Source organism: Zingiber officinale, chromosome 2B (genome assembly GCF_018446385.1).
Source record: "Zingiber officinale cultivar Zhangliang chromosome 2B, Zo_v1.1, whole genome shotgun sequence".
Classification (NCBI taxonomy): Eukaryota; Viridiplantae; Streptophyta; class Magnoliopsida; order Zingiberales; family Zingiberaceae; genus Zingiber; species Zingiber officinale.
In genome coordinates this window covers 128,848,129-128,869,427 of record NC_055989.1, presented here as the reverse complement: position 1 = coordinate 128,869,427, position 21,299 = coordinate 128,848,129, and the positions used below count along the sequence as shown (strand labels likewise).

Genomic DNA, 21,299 nt, shown 5'->3' with positions numbered 1-21,299 from the left:
CACTAATTTTGTATTATTTTTTTTTTAAACAAACGGAAATAATTACTGTCAACAATAGTCTAGTAGTAAGCGTTGACGTGTTGTGCAGGACTGATTTACATAGTGAGACCTTAATTTTGCATGCTGCCCCTTAGGCCTGCGAGATGATGGAAGCTGCCTTGTCATTTACATTTCACATATTAAATTAACAAAGACGCCAAATAACACTATCAATTATATAGAAAAAAAATCCTACTTAAATAGAGTTTTCAAGGTTAAATTGATTACCGTATTAAATTCTATTCTTTTTTAAATATATTAAAGCAAGCGGTTTAAGAAATATATATGTTTTTTTTGGATAAATTTTGATATAGATTAATTTTTAAAAATTAAAAAATAGATCTTCTAGAATAATAGATTTAAGTTATATTTATAAAAAATATATATATAGTATTCAAATCGCAACCTAATTCGTTTTTTCAAAAGTCAAATGTATGGACAAGTGGGCCCACTAGTTTTTAAATTTTTTTTCCTTTGCCGCTAAGAGGAATCGGCATTGTTGTGGGTCCTATCTACGTTTCCCAACCAAAAGAGAGGTAAGCAAGTGGGTGAACTATACAATGTAGGCGAGGTTTAAAAAAAGCGACCGAACCGTCGAACGGAGGAGTGGCAACTGGCAACTAGAAAACCGTGAAACGCTTCTTCTTGAACCCACTCATCGAATTCAACGGCGCGATTTGTTTTTGGCGAGCCACTGCTTTCTCCGCCCTTTAAAATGGATCTCACCCAATGTGCTTCCAGATATTTGTGGTCGCTCCAACAATTGCACTATTGCAGGAATCCTGTGAGAGAAAGTGAGATTGGCGAGAGAGATGGTGAAGATCGCAAGCGTCAAGGCTCGTCAGATCTTCGACAGCCGAGGCAATCCCACAGTTGAGGTGATCCTTGCACAAGAACTTGTATCATGTTTTGTTGATCTGCCAATATCACTTTAGGTCGCCCTAGATTCTCCGATCGTTTTGTTTTGCTTCGTTTTGGATATTTTGGTGTTCTTGGGGATTTATTGAGTACCTTGGTGCTTTTTTGTTTGCATCAGGCGGATGTTTGCCTGTCAGATGGAACTTTCGCTAGAGCTGCGGTCCCTAGCGGTGCCTCAACAGGTACGGTGTATCACATCTCATTCTCGATCTTTCAAAATTTGACCGTGAGTTGCTTACCCTGTGTACGATCGATGCTATGTTGTAAAGTTTCAATTGCTTCGAGGCAAGGTGTAAGGTGTTTACTGATTTTCGTATATTATTGTAACAAGCGCTATCTTTGATCCGAGATCTAAGGAAGCTACTGTTTATTGCTGTCATTACACTGATTTATTTTCCTATTTTTAGCAGCGTTAGACATCAGCGATCTGACATAGTTGCTAGTTCTCCCGTTGAAACGAACTGCCCTAAAGTTAGTTTTTATTTTAATAAAAGAAATGGATTTCCATCATAAAATAGTTAGGAAAGGAATGTTGACTTGAAATTGAGGAATTCAAAACGTGGAAGAATTAAGTACTTCTACCATTAAAGTAAGTGACCTGCTGTATTGAATTGTCTTGGTGGGCGTTCAGTTAGAAATTCAGCTTATGCTTCGAAATTTAGCCTAGTCATTCTACATTGCTTGCTTGAACCAGGCTATTCAGGATGTTTTGGGGAAAACTAAAAATTCTGTAACATACTTTGTAATCGTCAGCACTCATTGATTTATCTGTTGGTGCAAATTCCTTCTCCACAGTTATAAGTGGAATAAAGGCAGTGTGAATAAGTTACGAGGATCAGAGTCAGAATTGACTTGGTTATAAATTTTTTTGTGCAAGTGCAGACAATTTCTTTAGATTTTCCATACCCATAAATAAGTTAAATGATCCAGCAATTGTTTTGATGTCTCATGGGAAGAAACACGTGACCAAAACCTTGTGTAGATCCCTTGTTTGTAAAATAGACTTTGTCATATGAGAGTACAATTTATGAGAAAATGGCTGTAAAAGCTCACCTTAGATAAAGCTAGATGCAAGGATGTCCAACCATAGATTGATTGTAATTGATAGCATCCTTTTTTGGTATTCCAGTTTGGATTATGTCTGCTTACATGCAATTCAAAATGCAACTCATTTATTTTTTAAATATGTGTGATCAGAGTTCATTGCTTTATTGTTTACTAAGTCGTATATCCTTTACTGGTGTTTTAGGTGTATATGAAGCTCTAGAGCTAAGAGATGGAGGATCAGATTATCTTGGCAAGGGTGTTCTCAAGGTCGAGTACCTTTCTTTTCAATTATAGAGTTAGAACATTGTCCAGATTGACATTTTGGTTGTCTATATATTTTGATGAAAATGAACTGATTGTATATTTTGGCTGTTCTGCTCTAGGCTGTTGCAAATGTAAATGCTATCATTGGACCTGCTCTGATCGGGAAGGTGAGTGCTAAACAATGTTATTTTTCTTGGCATGAAGCATAACTAAAGTTATCCTGAGATGAGTAGTGAATGAGATGCTTCTGGGACCAACATTTGAGAAAACATACAACTGCTATTTCTTTTCCAGGATCCAACTGAGCAGGTTGAAATTGATAACTTTATGGTCCAAAAGCTTGATGGAACCTCCAATGAGTGGGGCTGGTGCAAGCAGAAGGTATAATTTATTATTAATTTCCATATTACTGCAGATTTAACTATGGCATATCAAACAATGGTAGTAGGCTTCAAATCATCACTGATCATACTCTATACTCTCATACCTACAGCTGGGAGCAAATGCTATACTGGCTGTTTCTCTTGCTGTGTGCAAAGCAGGAGCTAGTGTGAAGAAGATACCTCTTTATCAGGTTTATGATTTTCCATTATTTTTTTTTCCTTCATAGCAAACTGATCCATGTTTCTGAAGGTTTGCTACTCCAATCTTTTATTCAGCACATTGCTAATCTTGCTGGAAATAAAACTTTGGTCTTGCCTGTACCTGCATTTAATGTTATCAATGGTGGATCACATGCTGGAAACAAGCTTGCTATGCAGGTAAAGCTTCATTTGAATCTTTATTTGAATAGATAACAATCCACTTCTTACATTGCCCATTTTGACTTTTAATCAGGAATTTATGATTCTTCCTGTGGGAGCATCCTCATTTAAAGATGCCATGAAAATGGGTGTGGAAGTTTATCACAATTTGAAGGTTTATATTTGTGAGTTTGCTATTTTTAATATTCCTTTCTTGCACAATGTACCTATTGTGTGTTACTATACTGCAGGCTGTAATCAAGAAGAAGTATGGGCAGGATGCTACTAATGTTGGTGATGAAGGTGGTTTTGCTCCCAACATTCAGGTGGTTTAGTTTTTATGTGGAGACTGAAAATTTACTTGCAGGATTTTATAAAAACTTACTACCAAAAGATTCATGGATCTTTAGTGATCTAAATTCTGTAGAGGGTCCCTCCATGGAGCCCTCTTGAAGGGTGTCCATCTATGACCCTTCATTCCTCTCATCCATACACATGTAGTACTACTTTTATTGGCAAATCATATTATTTCTTATATGCAGGATGAGATCCACAATGAGAAATCAATGGTCATAGATGAACCCTTCATAGAGGGATTTGTAGAGGCCATGCATAGATATTTTGTTTGTCAATAAGGCCTTGTTATCTATAGATTATTGTCTTGTAGAATTGTTGTAATTCTTGCATTTGGTAGGAAAATTCCCTACAACTATGCATTGGCTTTGTAGGTGCTATCCATAGACATTTGTTTTGTCAATAAGGCATTGCCTTTATGCCATTGTTGCTCTTCTTGCTTTTGGTAGGAATATTTCCAACCACTATGCATTCCCATTTAGTTGCTTAAATCAATTATCATTAGGCCTGAACTGGACAGTATATTTAGTTGGTATTGAAAATCTGTAGATTCTATAACACCACCAACAACAAGCTATGGATCCTGATGTTGTGTCAATATATCTGAGAAAAAGGCCTACATCACGTGCTTCTTTGCTGAAAGTATGATAAAGTGACCTGCTTCCCATATTTTTCCCTACAAGTAATAATACTGCTTTCTTTTGAATTTTATAGGAAAACAAAGAGGGACTTGAACTTTTGAAGACAGCTATAGAGAAAGCTGGATACACTGGAAAGGTAACCTAAATTCCTTTATTTCCATGTTGCTTGAATCTTGGCCAAAATAGCACAGAGTCTTAAGGGTCTAAAAGTTTGCTTTTCTGGGGCCTGTTAGGTTGTTATTGGGATGGATGTTGCAGCTTCCGAGTTTTATAATGACAAAGATAAGACTTACGATCTTAACTTCAAAGTGGAGGTAAATTCTAGTTTTTGTTCTGAGATATCTAATAGTTGGGAATTGATATAAATGTGTATAACTCTATTACTATCTTGTTATGTTTCAGTTCTTTATTGTTAATCTTTTCCACACAAAAGTAACTTCATAAAGCTCGTTTTCTTCTCTATAGAACAATGATGGCTCCCAAAAAATCTCAGGCGACAGTTTGAAAGATGTCTACAAATCTTTTGCATCTGAGTATCCCATTGTGTCTATAGAAGATCCATTTGATCAGGATGATTGGACCCATTATAGCAAGATGACTGAAGAGATTGGACAGCAGGTCCAGATTGTTGGGGATGATCTTCTTGTCACCAACCCCACGGTAACTGTTGGTTAATCTCGCAAATTGGAGTTCTACCATGAAGAGTAAAATCCTTACCATTTTATTAACTGTTTCAGAGGGTTGCGAAGGCCATAAGTGAGAAGGCGTGCAATGCCCTTCTGTTGAAGGTAACATAAGTTTATCCTGTATTTGTTAACACTGTGATTTATTAATCTTCACTTTATTTACTAGTCCAGTCTTTAATATTCCACAGGTTAATCAAATTGGATCAGTCACAGAGAGTATCGAAGCTGTTAAAATGTCTAAGCGTGCTGGATGGGGCGTAATGGCAAGCCATCGAAGGTATGTCTTGTAACTCCGACTATTGCATTTCCTCTCTTCTTGATCAAACCTTTTTTTTTTAAATAAAAAATTCTTTTCTTTTGATTTTAGTGGTGAAACTGAGGACACCTTCATAGCTGATCTCTCTGTGGGTTTAGCAACTGTAAGTCCCTTTTTTTTTGTAACACAAACCATGCTTACAGTTGCTTCTTTTCTTTAATTTGTTTCCCTATATAAATGCTTCCATATGAAGTTTAAGTTATGCCGACCTCACCTAGTGGGAAAAGATTTGGTTGTTGTTGTATGAAGTTTAAGTTATCTGTTACTCTCCAGGGTCAAATCAAAACAGGAGCTCCGTGCCGATCAGAACGCCTTGCCAAGTACAACCAGGCAAGTGATTTTTGATATCCCATCTAATTTCGGTTATCTTTCTTCCTGTCCTCGTTAATCCAGTGTCAGTTTACACATTCAACACAAGGCATCCAGCATGTCAATTGTTAGTATACTTCTGAAATGTTAAACCAGATCTTCTAACCGCGAATAGTATTTACTCATATGATATAGCACCTGACATGAAATAATTTGACGCTTTCCTGATCTTGCTGCCCGCAGCTTCTTAGGATCGAAGAGGAGCTTGGCGATGCAGCAATTTACGCCGGTTTAAAGTTTAGGGCACCAGTGGAGCCTTACTAGGTGATGCTAGATCAACCCTCGCTTGTCTCTTCAACCGTATATGAGTTTCTGGTTTCTCCAAGTTTTGTGATGCCCGTGTTGTAACATACTGTTTCATGCAGTGGGCAGAATAAGTGGCAATTTTCCTAATTGAACCTGGAATATGTTCAATGATGGCGTTGTCTTGTTGTGTTCATTTTGCTTGCTTTGAGGATTTTAGGAATCACTTCTATTGAGATTATGATTTTGTGCCTTGATTGGTTTGCCATACATGATAAAGCTTCTCAACATGTGCATTTGATTCTAAATATTCTTGATTTTCTTTTTCATATGTTCAAGTATTTCAATTCTGTATCATTTTTAACTTTAGAAATTTTGATTTGATTCTAATAATAATAGAAGGTAGAATTTATTTGATGTTCATGTTGTATCACTCTTATTCTTCTATCATAAACCAAATGAATTTAAATCATGCCGTTTGATCATGTAATTTTAAAAGTCTAATGAATTTAAACCAATTGAATGCATATAATTAATAATAGTAGATTTAACAAATACCACAGAATTAATCTGATAATAATCAAAATCATGCTAACCAATCTAATTTTGTCAGATATTTTTTAGAATAATATATAAGGAAATAAGGGAATGAACATTTTAAAATAGATTTTTTAAAATAAAATTTCATATTCCATTTGATCTATTTTATAGTTTATTTCTACTAAATATAGTATAAATGATTCGAACATATCGAGTAGATCATGGGGCAAGGAGATAAAATAAGTCTGTGTTCGAATTATTCGTAATGTTGAGTTGTAAGTTAAGATTTATATACATTTTTCGGATTTATAATGATGGTAGAATTTTTCAGATTTCTCTTGGTGATAGGAATTTTTATAGGATCCACTTTCAGTGTCGGAATATATGAATTAATAAAAAAAAATAGACAATGAGCAAGATGGACCTACTTAGTCGAACCAATAGTCAAACGAGCAAATATACAGGCCAATTGGACTAGAAAAGTGGATTGTATCTATCGGAGAAGGCGAACTAAGTAAATTAGGCAAGTAGAATTAGACTAGTCCTGCAAAAGTAGGTGAACGAAATGTAATGGACTAACCGAGACAAGAAGAGCCAAACCACAAATGTAAATTTTGTTCCATTTCATATTCAATCGAACAAAGAAATGAAATAAATCATTTCCATATAATTTCATTTCCTTTCCTATACCAAATATAATTTAAATCCATCATTCGATATATTTAAATAGCGCAGCTCAAAACAGAGTTGCGGCGAGGAACAAGTAGAATTCATCCACTAATGGCAGACCAAATACATGCAACTTAGCACAAGAGACAGAGAAAAAGAACACAGAAAACACTTTCTGAGAACTATTCTAATGCCTACAAATTGTCAGTGCCGTGAACTACAGATGAACATCAACACATAAAATCTAAAATTTCGGAGAGGAAATTTTAGGCTAATACAGAGTTGCGTGTGCCGGGTACAGACTGCAAGGGAGGAGGAGCAGGCCAGTTTTCTAACTTGAAGGAGGAGAAAGACAAAGTCGTAGGGTTTGATTTGGAAGTTTTGGGACTCGAGTGAGCTTTCGAGTCACAAGGATCCCCTTCCACTTCCTTGCTGGAGAAAGGGATGGTTAGCATGGGCAAAGGTTGCGATACGATCTCCACTTTTGAGTTCTTTTTCACCTTCTGCTCCAAGCGGTAGCTTGGCAAAAAGCTTCCTACCACCACCTGAAACGCGTGGAATAATTTAGATTGTGAAAGATTGTACCTGTTGGTCCTAAAAAGTCGGGACTGGCATGCCATGGCGATGATGGAATTGTTTGATGAAATTTGGATGGGCTGAACGTTGTATTACCTGGACGGGGCTAGCGGCTACGAGCAAACCAGCAATCCCTCCGCCGATGACTCGACCATCTGCACTTGCCAAAGAGACACTCATCCCTCCAGACCTGCTTCTTGTCCCTCCATTTTCTGATGGTATGAATGATCCAGACAACGAAAGCAATTGGAAGCGTCCCTGAAGAAATGTGAAGGTAATGTTGCATAAAGTAAGATTGTGTAAACAAATCGGTCAACGAAAGAATTAAACAAAAAAAGGATTTCTTGTAAAATCTTAGACACGAAATGAATTTGCATATCCATCAAATTAAAACAAACCTCATAGGTCAGAGTACCACCAAATGAATCAGGTTGACGAAGAGTCACATTTGATACAACCCCATTAGCAGATAAAATACAAATAGCTTTTGGCCCCTGCTGAGAAAAGGATATGATCTTCATGGTAATATCCTAAAAAAGTTTCGGATCAATTAGTAATGCACAAAGTATCAAAGGTACACAATGTCGAAGAAAAAAGGTTCAAATTGTAAGCAAGTGATTCTTTCGGAGTATTGTTGCACATATCATTTTCTCAATCTACATAAAGTATTATTAGCTGTTAGCACCGACACCGACTCGAAGCAAGTACCCACGAAAGACTAATTTTGAAAATCCAATTGAGACTGAGCGAAAAGAAAAATGCAAAACTTAAATAGAAGAAAATTACCTTCCTAATTGCAATGTTTATATCACCATAATATACAACGTAATTCATGAACAATTAATAATCTTGGTCGCAAAGAAAATACAAGGCCATTCTCAAAGGTTCATTGTCATGTTAATTAGTTTCCCTGTTTACAAACCTCCATTGCCAATATTATATGATACTGATAAGATTGTATTTGCATAACAGCAATCCTTTGGTGATTGATTTTTAGTAAGCTGCAATAATATATTTTTGAAATTCTTTGGTTCACTTGTGGGTTCAGATTGTGTCAGAATAAGCTAATATGACAGAATCACCTGAAGTTGATAAGAGAAAGTTCAAAATAATTCAAACCCAGGGGGAATCCATCAGGAATCCAGTAGAACTTGTAGATCACAATTAGGATCTGACAAATTTCTGGAAGGACTAGGTTGATTAGAATGATCCAAGACCTTGCTTCTGATTAGGTATCAACAAGCAGCCAGCCCTATACTTTTGGATAACTAGATTCAATAACTTTTTGTAAATTGAATGTTTAATTGTATAGATTTTGTATTATTTCCTCAACCAATTGTGACTCACATCATTGCTGCTCTTGGCCAACCATTTAAATTCTCATTTCTGTTTGTGATTTATAATTAAGATGATGTCTGTTAATTTGGTGTCTCCAGTAAAAACAAAAAAAAGAGGAAAGTATAGATCAGTATGCAAGATACAGAAATAAGCAAAACTCATAAACATTGTCTAGCCTCCTACGAGATACACGAATAGGCATTTCACAAACCACAAAAAAAAATCCAAATAACTAAATAAAAAAATTACTGTGCACGGGAATATGGGTAAACTACATATAAAAAAATGTAGTCAAGTAAAATACTTCTGTTGTTTTCTACATGGAAAAAAGTTCACATAATCAAAGCTGTAGCGTCTGACAAAAAAGCTAAAACGAAATTTACAATTTTGATCAACCAAAAAGCAAAAACAATTAATAACTACAATGTAAAATCACGAACTAGGTGAACCAGATTTATTTAACAAGCAAAATTGGCTGATGTGAATGCCAACATCAGTTTAGGTTCCATGATAAAAAAATAAAATAAAATTCTGAATTTGTCTCCATGTCTAATAATTATCATTGAAGCTTAAAAGCTTTTGCTATTAGTTGTTTATAACAGGAAGAAATTTGATCAAGTATGCAATACCTCGCCACATGCAACAGTAAGAATGTGAGGTGTGAAATTTGCACCAGCAGAACAAGCTACCATTTCACCTTGCAATGTGCCTATTTGAACACAGTAAAATAAATAAATAAATTGGAAAATAATTACAAATTCATATAAATAATTAGCACAAGAAAATAGAAAACAATGGCATGGGTTTCTCAGTTGCAATAACTAGGACCAAGACCATCTATTCTGGTTTTCACTCTTCAATTAATCTTCAATGACAAGTCAAGTTTACAGGTTAAAAATAATTCATATTCAGTTAGTCAAAATTAAGTCAATCCCATATATACAGCCAACCCCAGAGGCCTTATATTATCAGTAATAATTTTAGTCGACAAAGGCTGCCCAAAATGATTGATTATATCCTAAACGGCAGCTGTCATCATTTTGATCCTTGATTCCATCAACAAAAACAAGTAATCAACTCCAATTATCAGCAAAAATTGATTGCCCCCTTTTTTTTTTTCTTGCTTTCGTAGTCCTTAGTGAAGCAACCAAAGAAAGACACTCCCATAAAAGCTACCTCCAACCTCTAGATCTCAGAACCATAATTCCTGCCTAAATAGACACTGATAACTTTCTGGTGCTTCAGCTCCACACCAACTTCCCGTCTGAGGAAAAATACATCTTGAATTGAAACAAGTGATAATTAGATGATCCCACACAAAGATCTTTGACCTACTTCTGAAGTCCCATATTGATAACTAATAAAGACAACCATATGCAACAAGTCAAGAGTGTCCAACAGAAGTTCAGGTCCATGAGTTAAATTGAAGAAATACAAACCTGACGAAGATTATTTTGATTATTTTCACAAACACAAAAGATTAACTTCACATATTCAACGCAAATTCTGTGCTCCATTTTAACTACTACACAAGCCGTTGAAGTTTTCTATTTACATTTTTTTCTCTTGACAAGGAAGAAGGAAAGTAAAAGAGGGACATGCAAAAACAGAAGTGTCAGTACCTGAAGACTCTACTTGGAAAGAGAATTGTGGTGCCTCGCGGAACCCTACGCCCTCAGGCCAGCCTCTACCCAGCTTCATCACCGCCCCGACCGCCGTCGCGGGAGTGTACTCTCCCACTGGAACCGACGCCGAGAGCGGCCTTGGGTTCAGCGGCCGCGCCAGGCTTCCGTCCGGCGCGTACTTCCTCGGCCTGCCCCTCTTCTTCCTCACCCCTACGCTTGCCACGCCGAACCCAGTGGCGGCCGCACCGGCCACCCCACTCACCTCCGCCGCTCCACCGCCCTGGCCACCGTTCCTCTCCTCTGCGGCTGAAGCGACGATGGCCACAACATCACCTTCCCGACCGAGCTTCTCCTTCTTAGTAGCTTCCGCCACGCCACCACCCTGAGGAGTATTCTTCTGCTCCATCTTCTCCTCAGCTGCCGCTCCAACGACCTCCCCGTTCGCCCCCGGCGCCACCGCCGGCGAAGCCACTCCACCGCCCGACTCCTCCATCTACGAAATCACTCACCACAGAAGCACCAAATCCATCCGATTAGGGTTTGTAGGGCTCATCAACATGGATCCCAACTCTTTTTTTTATCAAAATATAGAAAAAAAAGGAGGAATTCGCGATTAAAATACAGAAGAAATACCGATTAAAGTAACGCAAAGCAGATGGTGGAAGGAAAAAAAAAGCAACGAGAGGGGAAGAAATTATTGCGGATGGTGCGAAAAAAAAAGTGATTTAATTTAGTTTAATCCGACGGGAGAATCGAAGAAGTTGTTTGAAGAGGAGAAATTCGATAAACAATTATTTTTTTAATAATTAAATCGATCGAGGTCGGGAAATGGGTATCGATTTAGCCTTTTTTAGTATTATCTTTTTTAGCAGTAGGTGGCCGGATTAATTAATAATTAAATCCTTAATTATTTTAGGGAATTAACTAATAAATAATTCCGTTCGTTTCATTAATGTATTGCAATTGTTAATTAATTCTTTCAATTAAGTGGAATAATTAAAATTAGGTTTGAATGAGGCAACCGTTGGGGGCAGGTGCGAATCGGCGATTGAATTATGGGCTTAGTGTAGGGATTAATTCCAAGAATGCCACTTGATGGTGAAATTGTTATTATCAGAAAACGTTTGGGTTCAGTGACTTTTATTTCTTAAAACCAGGTCATTCTTTGTTGGGCCTGATTATTATATTTTTTTAATATTTTTAAAATTTTAGTTCGTATTTAAAAAAAATAAACAACAGAATAAGATAGTTGATATTCGTAGTTTATTATTGACGATTATAAAAAAAATATTTCATATTGAAAAAAAATATTAAAATGATGTGTAAATATATTTTGCAAGGGCTATTTTGCATAAATTCTTATGGGCCTTTTGGCCCACACTTGTTGAAGCCCGAGCTCCATGCTCAGTTTATTATACTTGGCCCTTCTCTACTACCGAAAAGATGCGATTGAATCTTTCGATCGAATCAATTTTGATCGCCAGAAAAAATATACAATTCCTCCATTGAATCGTGCTTAGATTGGCAATAAATCCACAAGGAGCCAAGAATTCTCAAGAACAGCAACAAAAACAAAAATAGTTAGTATTAAGATTCAATTCCGCTGTACAAAAACATGCCTAAATCTTGAAAAATAAAACAAAGAATCCAGGAGGACGTCAAAGTCAAAGTCAAACTGCATAGATTGCCTAAGAACATGACTTTATCAGTCCTAAGTTGAACAGGTTTCTCCGGAACAGATTCCCCAAGTAAATCCCGATGTTGCCGGCCACCTGCGCCTCCTCGCCGCCGTCAGCTGCTGGGCACGGTAACCGAGGCCTCTGCTCCTCCTTCACGAGCAGGAAATGGGGGCCGATCTTTTCCCGGACGGCGTCGACCGCCTTGGGGTCGGCTGGCTGGCCGGCGACGTCAGTGACGTAGAAGACGTTCGAGGCCACGTTTCCCTTCGTCGACACTTCCGCTCTCGCGATCAGTAAGCCGTTCTCGCGGAACGTCCGCGTGACCTCGGAGAGCAGCCCCAGGCGGTCCTCGATGCAGAGTTCTAATCTCGTTCCCTGATTTCAAGCACCAAGATCGGATTTTTAGCATGAAAAATCTCAGCTTTGACTGTGGTGGTAGATTTTGTTAGGGGTTTGGGTTACCTCTGATGTTCTTCTTTCGATGGCCGCGCGCAGGATTTGGATCACCCTCTGCTGCTCTGCTGTCGAGTTGATGGGGCTGCCGTCTTTGTGCCTTATGTAGAACTCCTGAATCGACCCCGCATTTGAGATTATTTGGTGGAAATGTTGATCATTTTGTGTTGACGGAATGAATTTTGGGAACAAAAAGATGAAACCTGATGAGCTAAATCGTCGTCGGTGTCGATGGTGCCGTGGAAGACGACGTAGTCCATGTCGGTCAGCGTGTAGACCATGTCGAAGAGAAGCTTTGGGCGGTCGGGGCACTGCACGGAGACGACGGAATACCCTTTCTCGGAGCAATTGTGAACGGAGATGGAAGGAAGGGAGGACGAAGAGGTTCGCTCGTAGTCGCAGTCGGCGAACAGCAACTGGTGGAGGCGCCGGTCAGCGTGGGTGGCGGCCATGGAGGAGATGTCGGCGGTGCGGGCGCTGCACGATCCATGGTCGCCCTTGAGGACGTGGCGGAGGCGAGACTCGATTCCGTGGATCCGCTGCGCATCGCGGTGGATGGGGGAGCCGGAGAGCTCGTCCTTGACGGAGACGAGGCAGGCGATCCGGCCGGCGTGCGTCCACACCTTGGCCTCCGTCACGGCACAACCGAGGTCGACGAGCACGGCGAAGACCTCGGAAAGCAAACCTGGGCGGTCATCGCCGGTGAGCTCCAGGCTGGTGAGCCCGGCCTCCTCGCTCGGTCGATGGGGTTCTTCGACGCCGTCGGTGTCCAAAGACTACATTTTTATCAGCGGGTAAGCGAAAAGGAAGATTTTTTTTTTTCTTATCTTTGTGCTCAATCGCCGGAGCAGGTCAAAGATCCAAACCTGTTCGAGGTAGGAGATGACGCTTTCGTCGGTGAGCTTGCGGCCGAACTGGTCGGTGACATGGAAGACGTCCATGAACCAGCGGCCGTCGGACGAAATGTAGGCCTTCTTGATGGTGAGGTTGAGGTCGGTGAGTACCTGCACCGCCTCCAGGAGGACGCCGTGCTTTCTCGCGCTGTCGACCTGCGGCCATAAATTAAACAGATCTGTAAATCACCTTCCAGATCCACATCGACGAGCCCAAAATTTGCCTGAAATCGCGTGCTAATCACCTTGACAAGCGTCGCCGTGCCGCAGACGGCATTGTCGATGACGACCCTGAAACAGAGAGCCAAAGATTCATCAAGATTAAACGGATTTTGAATGAACAAAAAGGCAGATCGATCGGATCATTCATTACCTGGGGCTGTCCATCCGAAGGAGTAGCTTCTCGTACTCGTTCAAGTTCGCCGGACGAGCCATCCCGATCTGCGGCGGCTTAACTCTGTGGCTGGGACTGGAGACGGAAGGCGCAGGCCGGACTGAGAGATTTTCAGAATTTGAGTTGAGTCGGGGCGGCGGTGAGGGAATGAAATATTTAAAGCGGGAAGGGATCAGCGGCGCGGGTGGGTGGGGGTGGAAATGGACCCCAGCGGCGCACCCCGACAGAGATGATGGCGGCGGGGCCCGCCGTCGGGGGCGACACGTCGCCGAGATCTTCGTGTTGGGTTCTGGTCGACGTCTGGGTGCTGTCGGAGGCCACATGGGGGTGGTGGACTGGTGGTGGCCGACGGCTGGCAAGTACGGCGCAGCAACGTGACTCGAACATCCCTCTCTTGCCTAAATAAATAAATCAATAACGAAAATATTAGGGGGAAATAAATAAATAAATAAATAATTTAGGCAAAATATCACAAAAAACATCAAATTAATTATTTTCTTTTAACGTCACGTGATGTTCACGTGACACCACGTGGGGAAAAGCGATTGAAATTGAATGTTACCATTTTCAAAAAAAATAAATTTAGAGTTAAGTTGACTTGAATTAAAATAAAAAAGTACAAAAATAAACGAAAAAAAACAATTTAAATAATGTATATTACTACTAATAATAAATATTGAAATTCTAAGTGTGCGATGGACGTGCGCCGCATGTCCAAGCCATGACTTGGATTATGAGATTAGTAGACGTGGTCAAGTTAGTTGTTCTTTTCCCTTTAAATTCAAAAAAATTTATCAAAAACGTCAACTATTAAATATAATCAAAGTCAAATTATGTTTATTGTACATGCTTGGTGTATTACAAATACTTAGTTGATGGGCATGAAATTACATTTTAAATTTGGTTCAACTTTTTGTATCTTAATTTTACAAAATTAAAATAATTAATTGTCTAAAGGCCATTTGATCACCTTTAAATATGAATTTTTGCCCGTTTATACGGAAAACAATGAAATGCAAAATTAAAATACTTGTCGTGTCATGATAAATTGTTATATTGAAGGTGTAAATATACAAATTAGTTTGTCCCCACAAGAAAAACCTTAATGTATTGACATTTAAATGAGTTATATTGAGGATCGGTGCCAAGTACTTAATGTCTGAGATCGAACTATATTCTATTTAGGATCATTTATAAAAAAAATTAATTATGAATATAAGGAATTGTTATTTTCTAAAATAAAAATAAAAACACACATCAAAGTTTGTCGTCCTTGTCAGAAAAAAAAAAAGTCTACAAAATTTGACCCATAAAATTGAATCTAATTGGATCGGATCGTGAGGTGGATCACGAAATCCAACCAGAAATAGTTAGAGTTGGCGGGAAAAGAAAGAAAAAAAAAAAAGGAAAAACAAAAAAGCTCGCGGGTTCTTCAGTTTCCCGCCAAATAAACTCGAGCCAAAGTTTTGTTGGCCGATGCGGTCAAAGAAAATTTAAAAGCAATTTCCATTAAATAAAACGTTTCAATTAACGTTTTTAAAATTTTATTTATATATTTTTTTTAAAAAAATGCCTCGGATCTTGAAAATACCATTTCATCGTGGGCAAAAATTAAGGGCATTCTCTATTTTGATAAAATGGCTATAATATAAATTAGTTTTAGCCAAAATAAACTAAAAATTATTTTAACTTGGTTAAATTGATTTAATACTATTATAGTATTTTTTACCGGCTAAAAGTACTATCCTATAGGGGTACCAAAAATGAATCCGATCCGACGATCCGATGATCCAACTCGAGTCGATCCGAAAAAATAGAGTTCGGGTTGGGTATTTTCGGATTTGGATCGGGTTCGGATTAGAGGGTTAAAAATTTTCGGGTTGGATCAGGTCAGATTTGAATTGACCTAAATATAGGGTTTAATATTTTTTTTTATTAAATCAAATTTTATTTTGAAAATTAAGATGTTTTTATATATATTAATATCATGTTTATATGATAATGATGGAGTATTGAGATAAAAATGAAGAATTATAAGGAAAATAGCTAAAAAAAAGTCGTTTTGAATTAGATTTTTGGGTTATCCGAGTTGGGTTTGGGTTGGTCGTGTTCAGGTTTAGGGATTTTGGGTTGAACTCGGGTTCGGGTTGAGTTAAAAAAAAACTCAACTCGACCCAACCCGACCCGACCCGCCCAAATTGACACCCTTACTATCCTATCTTTCATTTAATTGATTTAATATCGTAGATAAATAATTTGTCGGTGAATGGAAGTAGACTAAGTCGTCATGATTAAAGGAAAATAGGGTTGAACTGTCCTCAATATTGACCAAATCATCATGAGCTAAAGGGAGGTGGGACCATCGAAAATATCTACAGAGTCATAGAATGGTGTCACTGATGCCGCAGGGAGAACTAAATCGTCTGAAGAGCTTGTGGAAAGTAGAGGAGCGCAGGAGAGTGTTAGAATGGAGATCAAGGGTGTCTTGGCCCGTTTACTCCGACACTCAAATTAGTCTTCGATAGGAGAGATAAAGAAGATGCACAATAGCAGACTAACGGAAATATAAGTGTGCAAATATATACGCGTACCTTGACCCACAGGGTGGGAATGGGGGTGAATTGGAGCACCAAGTCAGCGGGGTAACAGTTCAACGACGAGGGATTCGAAGCCGGAGGGCTCCAAAAGGCAGAGCACAATCGGAGTGTGCAGCGGTGACGACGACCACTAGGAGGCTAGAGGGCTCCAAGAAGGCGAAGCACACCGGGATGTACGGCGGCGGCTCAATGGTCGATGGGCTTTGAGGGTAGAGCATAGCTGCGTGGGGCTCGCGGCAGCAGTGATATCTGCCGTCAGAGGCGGCGACAACTGGGAGGTGGCCGAATGTGTGGTTGGTGGTTGCATCGTATAAGGAGAGAGAGGACTAGAGTGTGAGGTCGACAACCAAGGCGACATAGAAACGACGGCAAGACAATGGAAGCGGTGACGAGGGAGGCAGTGTTGCGAGAAGGGTGGCGTCGTCGATATCTGCGCCGAGGGCGATGACAAAGACGGGATCTACGCCAGAGGAAGCAGCGGCGACAACGGTGGGATCTACACCGAAGGTGACGGCAACAGGGGGATCTGCACCGGAAGCGAAGGTGGCGGCTGGATTCGTGCCAAAAGTGTTAGAGTGTATACTGAAAGCCTAAGCTTTTGTAAACATTTATTTTGAATAAAGAATCACATTTGGTCAAAATATCTACATTTGTTTGTAGTTGTTCAATTAATTTATATTGTAGATAACATAGTATGTGGTGTCACATACAGAAGATGATGTTATCAGTACCTTATAAATTATAAACAACAGCTCACGACCAAAATGGAAAGGAACAAACCATTGGAAGGTTGTAGTGTAATTAGGAATTAGTTTATCTTAACTATATAATTACACTAGTACACTTAGAGTGTATTGAGTAAGACCATTTGAGGTTGTTTCTTTTATACTGATTTTATAAAGAAACAAATATCTCAGTTATTATGGAAGTGTGTGCTCTTAATCCTAATATAATAACAAGCACATATATTTGATATTTATTTCTTTAATTTATCAATGGGTGAGATTTAGTTCGATAAATCAATAAGCCCGATAAGTTGGGAAATGATATCACTTATAGTGTGTGTTGTTGATTATAGAAGGAAACTGTGTCCTAGTAATCTAGGTTGATAATGTCCCCAAGATGAGCTCATAAGGATTGTCATGTTAAACCCTACAGGTGGACTTAGTCCGACATGACGATAAGGTTGAGTGGTACTATTCTTGGATTAAGATATTAATTAAATGAGTTGTCAGTTGTTGGTTGCTACTTGGAAAACCTAGAGGTTCCACTGTACAAAAATTTGTACAAAGGTCTGAACCTTTTCCTAGCTACCATGTGTTCTTTTAAATTAAATTTCAGATCGCCTGCGGAACTTAACACGTTTGATCCAAAACTTAATTTATTTGTTCTTTTAGGTTTAGACTTGGATCTCCTGCGGAACTTAACACGTTCGATCCAAATCACCTAAGTTATTAATTCCATTAAATTTTAATTTCCATAATTGGTTCTCAGTACTGACGTGGCGAGGCACATGGCCTTCTTGGATATGGGAGCAACCACCACCGACTAGACAAAACCTTTTAAGGAAAGCTAATATTTAATTTACTAAAATAACTTTAGGTTAACCAAAAGGAACAATCAAATCACAAGGAAAAATAAAACAAAAGAACACAACAACGAAAAACATATTCGAAATACTAGAATCGTAAGCCTCTTGTATTTGGTATTTATTTCCAAAAATAACTAGTATGATGCGGAAAGGAAAAATTACTAGTTATACCTTTTAGAAAAACCTCTTGATCTTCTACCGTATTCCTCTTCTAACCTCGGACGTAGTGTGAGCAACGATTTTCCGAGATGAGAAATCACCAACACACCTTCTTCTCCTCCTTGCTAGGTTCGGCCAAAACAAGAGCTTCACGAAGGATGAAGAAAACCACCAACCAAGCTCCAAGGGATGCAAGCTTTCTCTCCTTCTTCTTCTTCTTCTCCAAGTAGTATCCGGCCACCACAAGAACTCCAAGGGAGATGAAGAATTCGGCCACCACAAAGAGGAAGAGAGAAAGAGAGGATGGCCGGCCACAACACCAAGGAAAAGAGGGAGAGAACAATAGAAGTTGTAACCCATGAAGGCACCCCTACCCATTCTTTTATATTCCTTGGCTTTGGCAAATAAGGGAATTTATTTATAATAAAATTTCCTTAACTTTCCTTGACAACAATTAATTAATAAAAATTAAATAAAATTTCTTAATCAATTAATCATGGACGGCCACCTCAAATAGACAAATTAGGAGAGTTTCAATCAACAATAAAAATTTCCTTATTTGTCTTTGGAAATTTTAAAAAATAAAATTTCCCTTTAAAATCCCTTCATGGTTGATAAAAAGAAATTTCTATAATTTTAATTTTCAACATGTGAATAATTTTCAAAGAGAAAAAAATAAAATATCTTTCCAATCTACAAATAAGGAAAGAGATCTAATCTCTTTCTTTTAATCTTTTGTAGATCCTTTTAAAGAGAGATATTTTAATTTTAATTTTAATTTTATGTAATAAATTATATCTTCCACATAATAAAAATTAAAATTAAAAATCTTTTTAATTTTATTATGGACGGCCCCTCTGTTGGTGCAATCATGCCCTGGAAGTTTCAATGTGTTGACAATTATTTAAGTTTAGGATAATACGGTGGAACTAACATGCATTGTGAGTTTGCAGGAGGAGTTTCTTGCAGGTCAGAAGATCAGATGCAAGAGAAGACCAAGAAGGTCGAGGACTGGATTCTTGGCAAAAAGAGTTCTTGCATGTCAGAAGACCAGATGCAAGGCAAGAGAAGTCCAAGAAGGTCGGGGACCGGATTCTTGGCAAGAGAAGCTCCTGCAAGTCACAAGATTATGTGTGTGATAGGCTCACTGTCAGAGATCGAATGGAAAATCGATTCAGACATGGCTGTGCGGCAAATTGCCTCTGAATCGATCAGCCGATCGATTGAAGGTAAGGCAATCGATTTGCTGATCGATTGGTAAAGTTCTGCGCAGCACAGAATGCGTCTGGATCGATCAGCCGATCGATTCAAGGTACTGAATCGATCGGCCGATCGATCCGTGAACATTCTGTGCGAAGCACAGAATCATTCTGAATCGATCAGCCGATCGATTCAAGTTATTGAATCGATCGGTCGATCGATCCGTGAACATTCTGTGCGAAGCACAGAATCACTCTGAATCGATCAGCCGATCGATTTAATGTATTGAATTGATCGGTCGATCGATTCAAGCAGCTGCGATTTCATGAGCAAGCGGCTGAATCGATTCAAACGCTGCCTCCAATCGATCCAAGTCAAATAAAAGAATCTGCACCGTCGATCTTGACGCGATGGCTTCCAACGGATAGTTGTGAATCGATTGGAATATAACCTCAATCGATCCACGGCGACGGCGGCGTGAGAAACGGCTAGTTTTCTCAACGTATAAAACACGGGAAGAAACTGGAAAACATACACAACGAAACATATACTGTTCCATTGCTCTCCAAGCCTTTTGAAAGCTCTCAAGTGATAAAGATTCAAAGCAAAGGGTTCAAGCTCCTCTCTACTACGTACTGAAATCTCACCTGCAAAGAAGAAGCTGGTTAAATCTTGTAATCCTTCTCTACTTCTTCTTTGTAGCGTTTGTGATATTTATTTTGAAGAAAAGAGAGTGGTGTATTTCTGTTAAGGTTTCTCCACCTTCGGTGTGATTCCGAGAAGGAGGGTTTTCGATAGTGAAAGAGTGTGAGTGGTGTGGATCCTTGGATTAGTCACCTCCTTGAGGAGGTGGATACCAAGTAAATACCGGTGTTAGCATTGCCTTCAGATTTTCGCTATGCAAAACAAAGTTGGTCAGCAAAAGAAGTGAGTCATTCACCCCCCTCTAGCTCAAACGATCCTAACAAGTGGTATCAGAGCATTGATTTGCTTTTGAGGATTCATCGTCAAGAAAGCACAAGTTAAAGAGCTACAAGATGTCAATGAAGGAGGGACATAGTACTTCACGACCACCATTCTATGAAGGCAGCAATTTTGCTTATTGGAAGAGCGGCATGGAACACTATCTCATGACCGAAATTGATATGTGGTTCTCAATCACGGAGGGATTCATGGCGCCAACTGAAAATGGAAAAATGCTTGAGTAATCCAAGTGGACTGTTGAACAAAAAATGAAGGCTCAAGCAAATGCAAAGGCGATTGTGACTCTTCAATGTGGATTAAGCTCGGAACAACTCAACAAAGTTGGACCCTTTAAGAGTGCCAAGGATTTGTGGGATAAGCTTATTGAACTAAATGAAGGCACCAAGGATTCAAGAATTGCAAAGAGGGATTTGTTGATAAATCAACTTCAAAACTTCACCATGAAGGATGGAGAAACGGTAAGCTTACTACATGGGAGATTCAAGGAACTCCTAAATGGTCTTCATTCAGTTGGAGAGAGTGTGGAGAACCGAGATCTCATAAGGTATGCTTTAAAATCTTTCCCAAGAAACTCTTTATGGTCATCCATGGTGGATGCTTATAAGGTTTCAAGGGATTTGTCAATAGTGAAATTGGATGAATTATTTTGTGAACTTGAATTGCATGAGCAAGCTAACACAAGCCATAAGGAGAAAGGTATAGCATTGGTTGCAGGTGAAAAGAGCAAAAAGAAGCACAAGGAAAAGAAAAAGGAGAAGAAGGAGTCATCTTCAGAATCCGAACAAGATAGTGATAGTGATAGTGATGAAGAGCTATCATCAAGTGAAATGGCAAACTTCGTTCGAAGAATGATGAGACATTCAAGGAAGTTTGACAAAAAGGATGTTAAGAAAATCTTCAATGATGAGAAAAGAAAAGGTAAATCTCTTGTGGATTCTAAGAATAAAACTGATGTAATTTGCTATGAATGTAAGAAAAAGG

General features: G+C 38.9%; 3 protein-coding genes across 5 annotated transcripts; 1 reads left to right on the top strand and 2 right to left on the bottom strand.

Moving 5' to 3' along the window:
* Nucleotides 1-760: 760 nt before the first annotated feature.
* LOC122047136 (enolase-like) lies at nucleotides 761-5,861 on the top strand. Its single transcript, XM_042608212.1, has 17 exons — nucleotides 761-917; nucleotides 1,076-1,139; nucleotides 2,207-2,271; nucleotides 2,388-2,435; nucleotides 2,563-2,649; nucleotides 2,762-2,842; nucleotides 2,928-3,029; nucleotides 3,106-3,186; nucleotides 3,263-3,337; nucleotides 4,080-4,142; nucleotides 4,240-4,320; nucleotides 4,472-4,666; nucleotides 4,744-4,794; nucleotides 4,881-4,969; nucleotides 5,060-5,111; nucleotides 5,282-5,338; nucleotides 5,561-5,861. The coding sequence occupies exons 1-17, from the start codon at nucleotides 852-854 to the stop codon at nucleotides 5,639-5,641; spliced, it is 1,338 nt and encodes a 445-aa protein (XP_042464146.1). The 5' UTR covers nucleotides 761-851; the 3' UTR covers nucleotides 5,642-5,861.
* Nucleotides 5,862-6,856: 995 nt separating this feature from the next.
* Nucleotides 6,857-11,173, bottom strand: LOC122047134 (AT-hook motif nuclear-localized protein 1-like). 3 transcript variants are annotated; one of them, XM_042608210.1, is made up of 6 exons: nucleotides 11,002-11,168; nucleotides 10,366-10,861; nucleotides 9,373-9,452; nucleotides 7,804-7,935; nucleotides 7,502-7,663; nucleotides 6,857-7,374 (listed from the first exon to the last, which is right to left on the bottom strand). In XM_042608210.1, exons 2-6 carry the CDS (start codon nucleotides 10,859-10,861, stop codon nucleotides 7,096-7,098), a joined length of 1,149 nt encoding a protein of 382 aa, XP_042464144.1. In that variant the 5' UTR covers nucleotides 11,002-11,168; the 3' UTR covers nucleotides 6,857-7,095. The 3 variants fall into 3 exon arrangements, with proteins under 3 accessions (XP_042464144.1, XP_042464145.1, XP_042464143.1); XM_042608211.1 differs by having other exon boundaries at nucleotides 7,804-7,899; nucleotides 10,366-11,173; XM_042608209.1 differs by having other exon boundaries at nucleotides 10,366-11,168.
* Nucleotides 11,174-11,924: 751 nt separating this feature from the next.
* LOC122047133 (ACT domain-containing protein ACR8-like) lies at nucleotides 11,925-14,154 on the bottom strand. Its single transcript, XM_042608208.1, has 6 exons — nucleotides 13,767-14,154; nucleotides 13,639-13,684; nucleotides 13,367-13,549; nucleotides 12,704-13,276; nucleotides 12,510-12,614; nucleotides 11,925-12,422 (listed from the first exon to the last, which is right to left on the bottom strand). The coding sequence occupies exons 1-6, from the start codon at nucleotides 14,108-14,110 to the stop codon at nucleotides 12,057-12,059; spliced, it is 1,617 nt and encodes a 538-aa protein (XP_042464142.1). The 5' UTR covers nucleotides 14,111-14,154; the 3' UTR covers nucleotides 11,925-12,056.
* Between the last annotated feature and the right edge of the window lie 7,145 nt (nucleotides 14,155-21,299).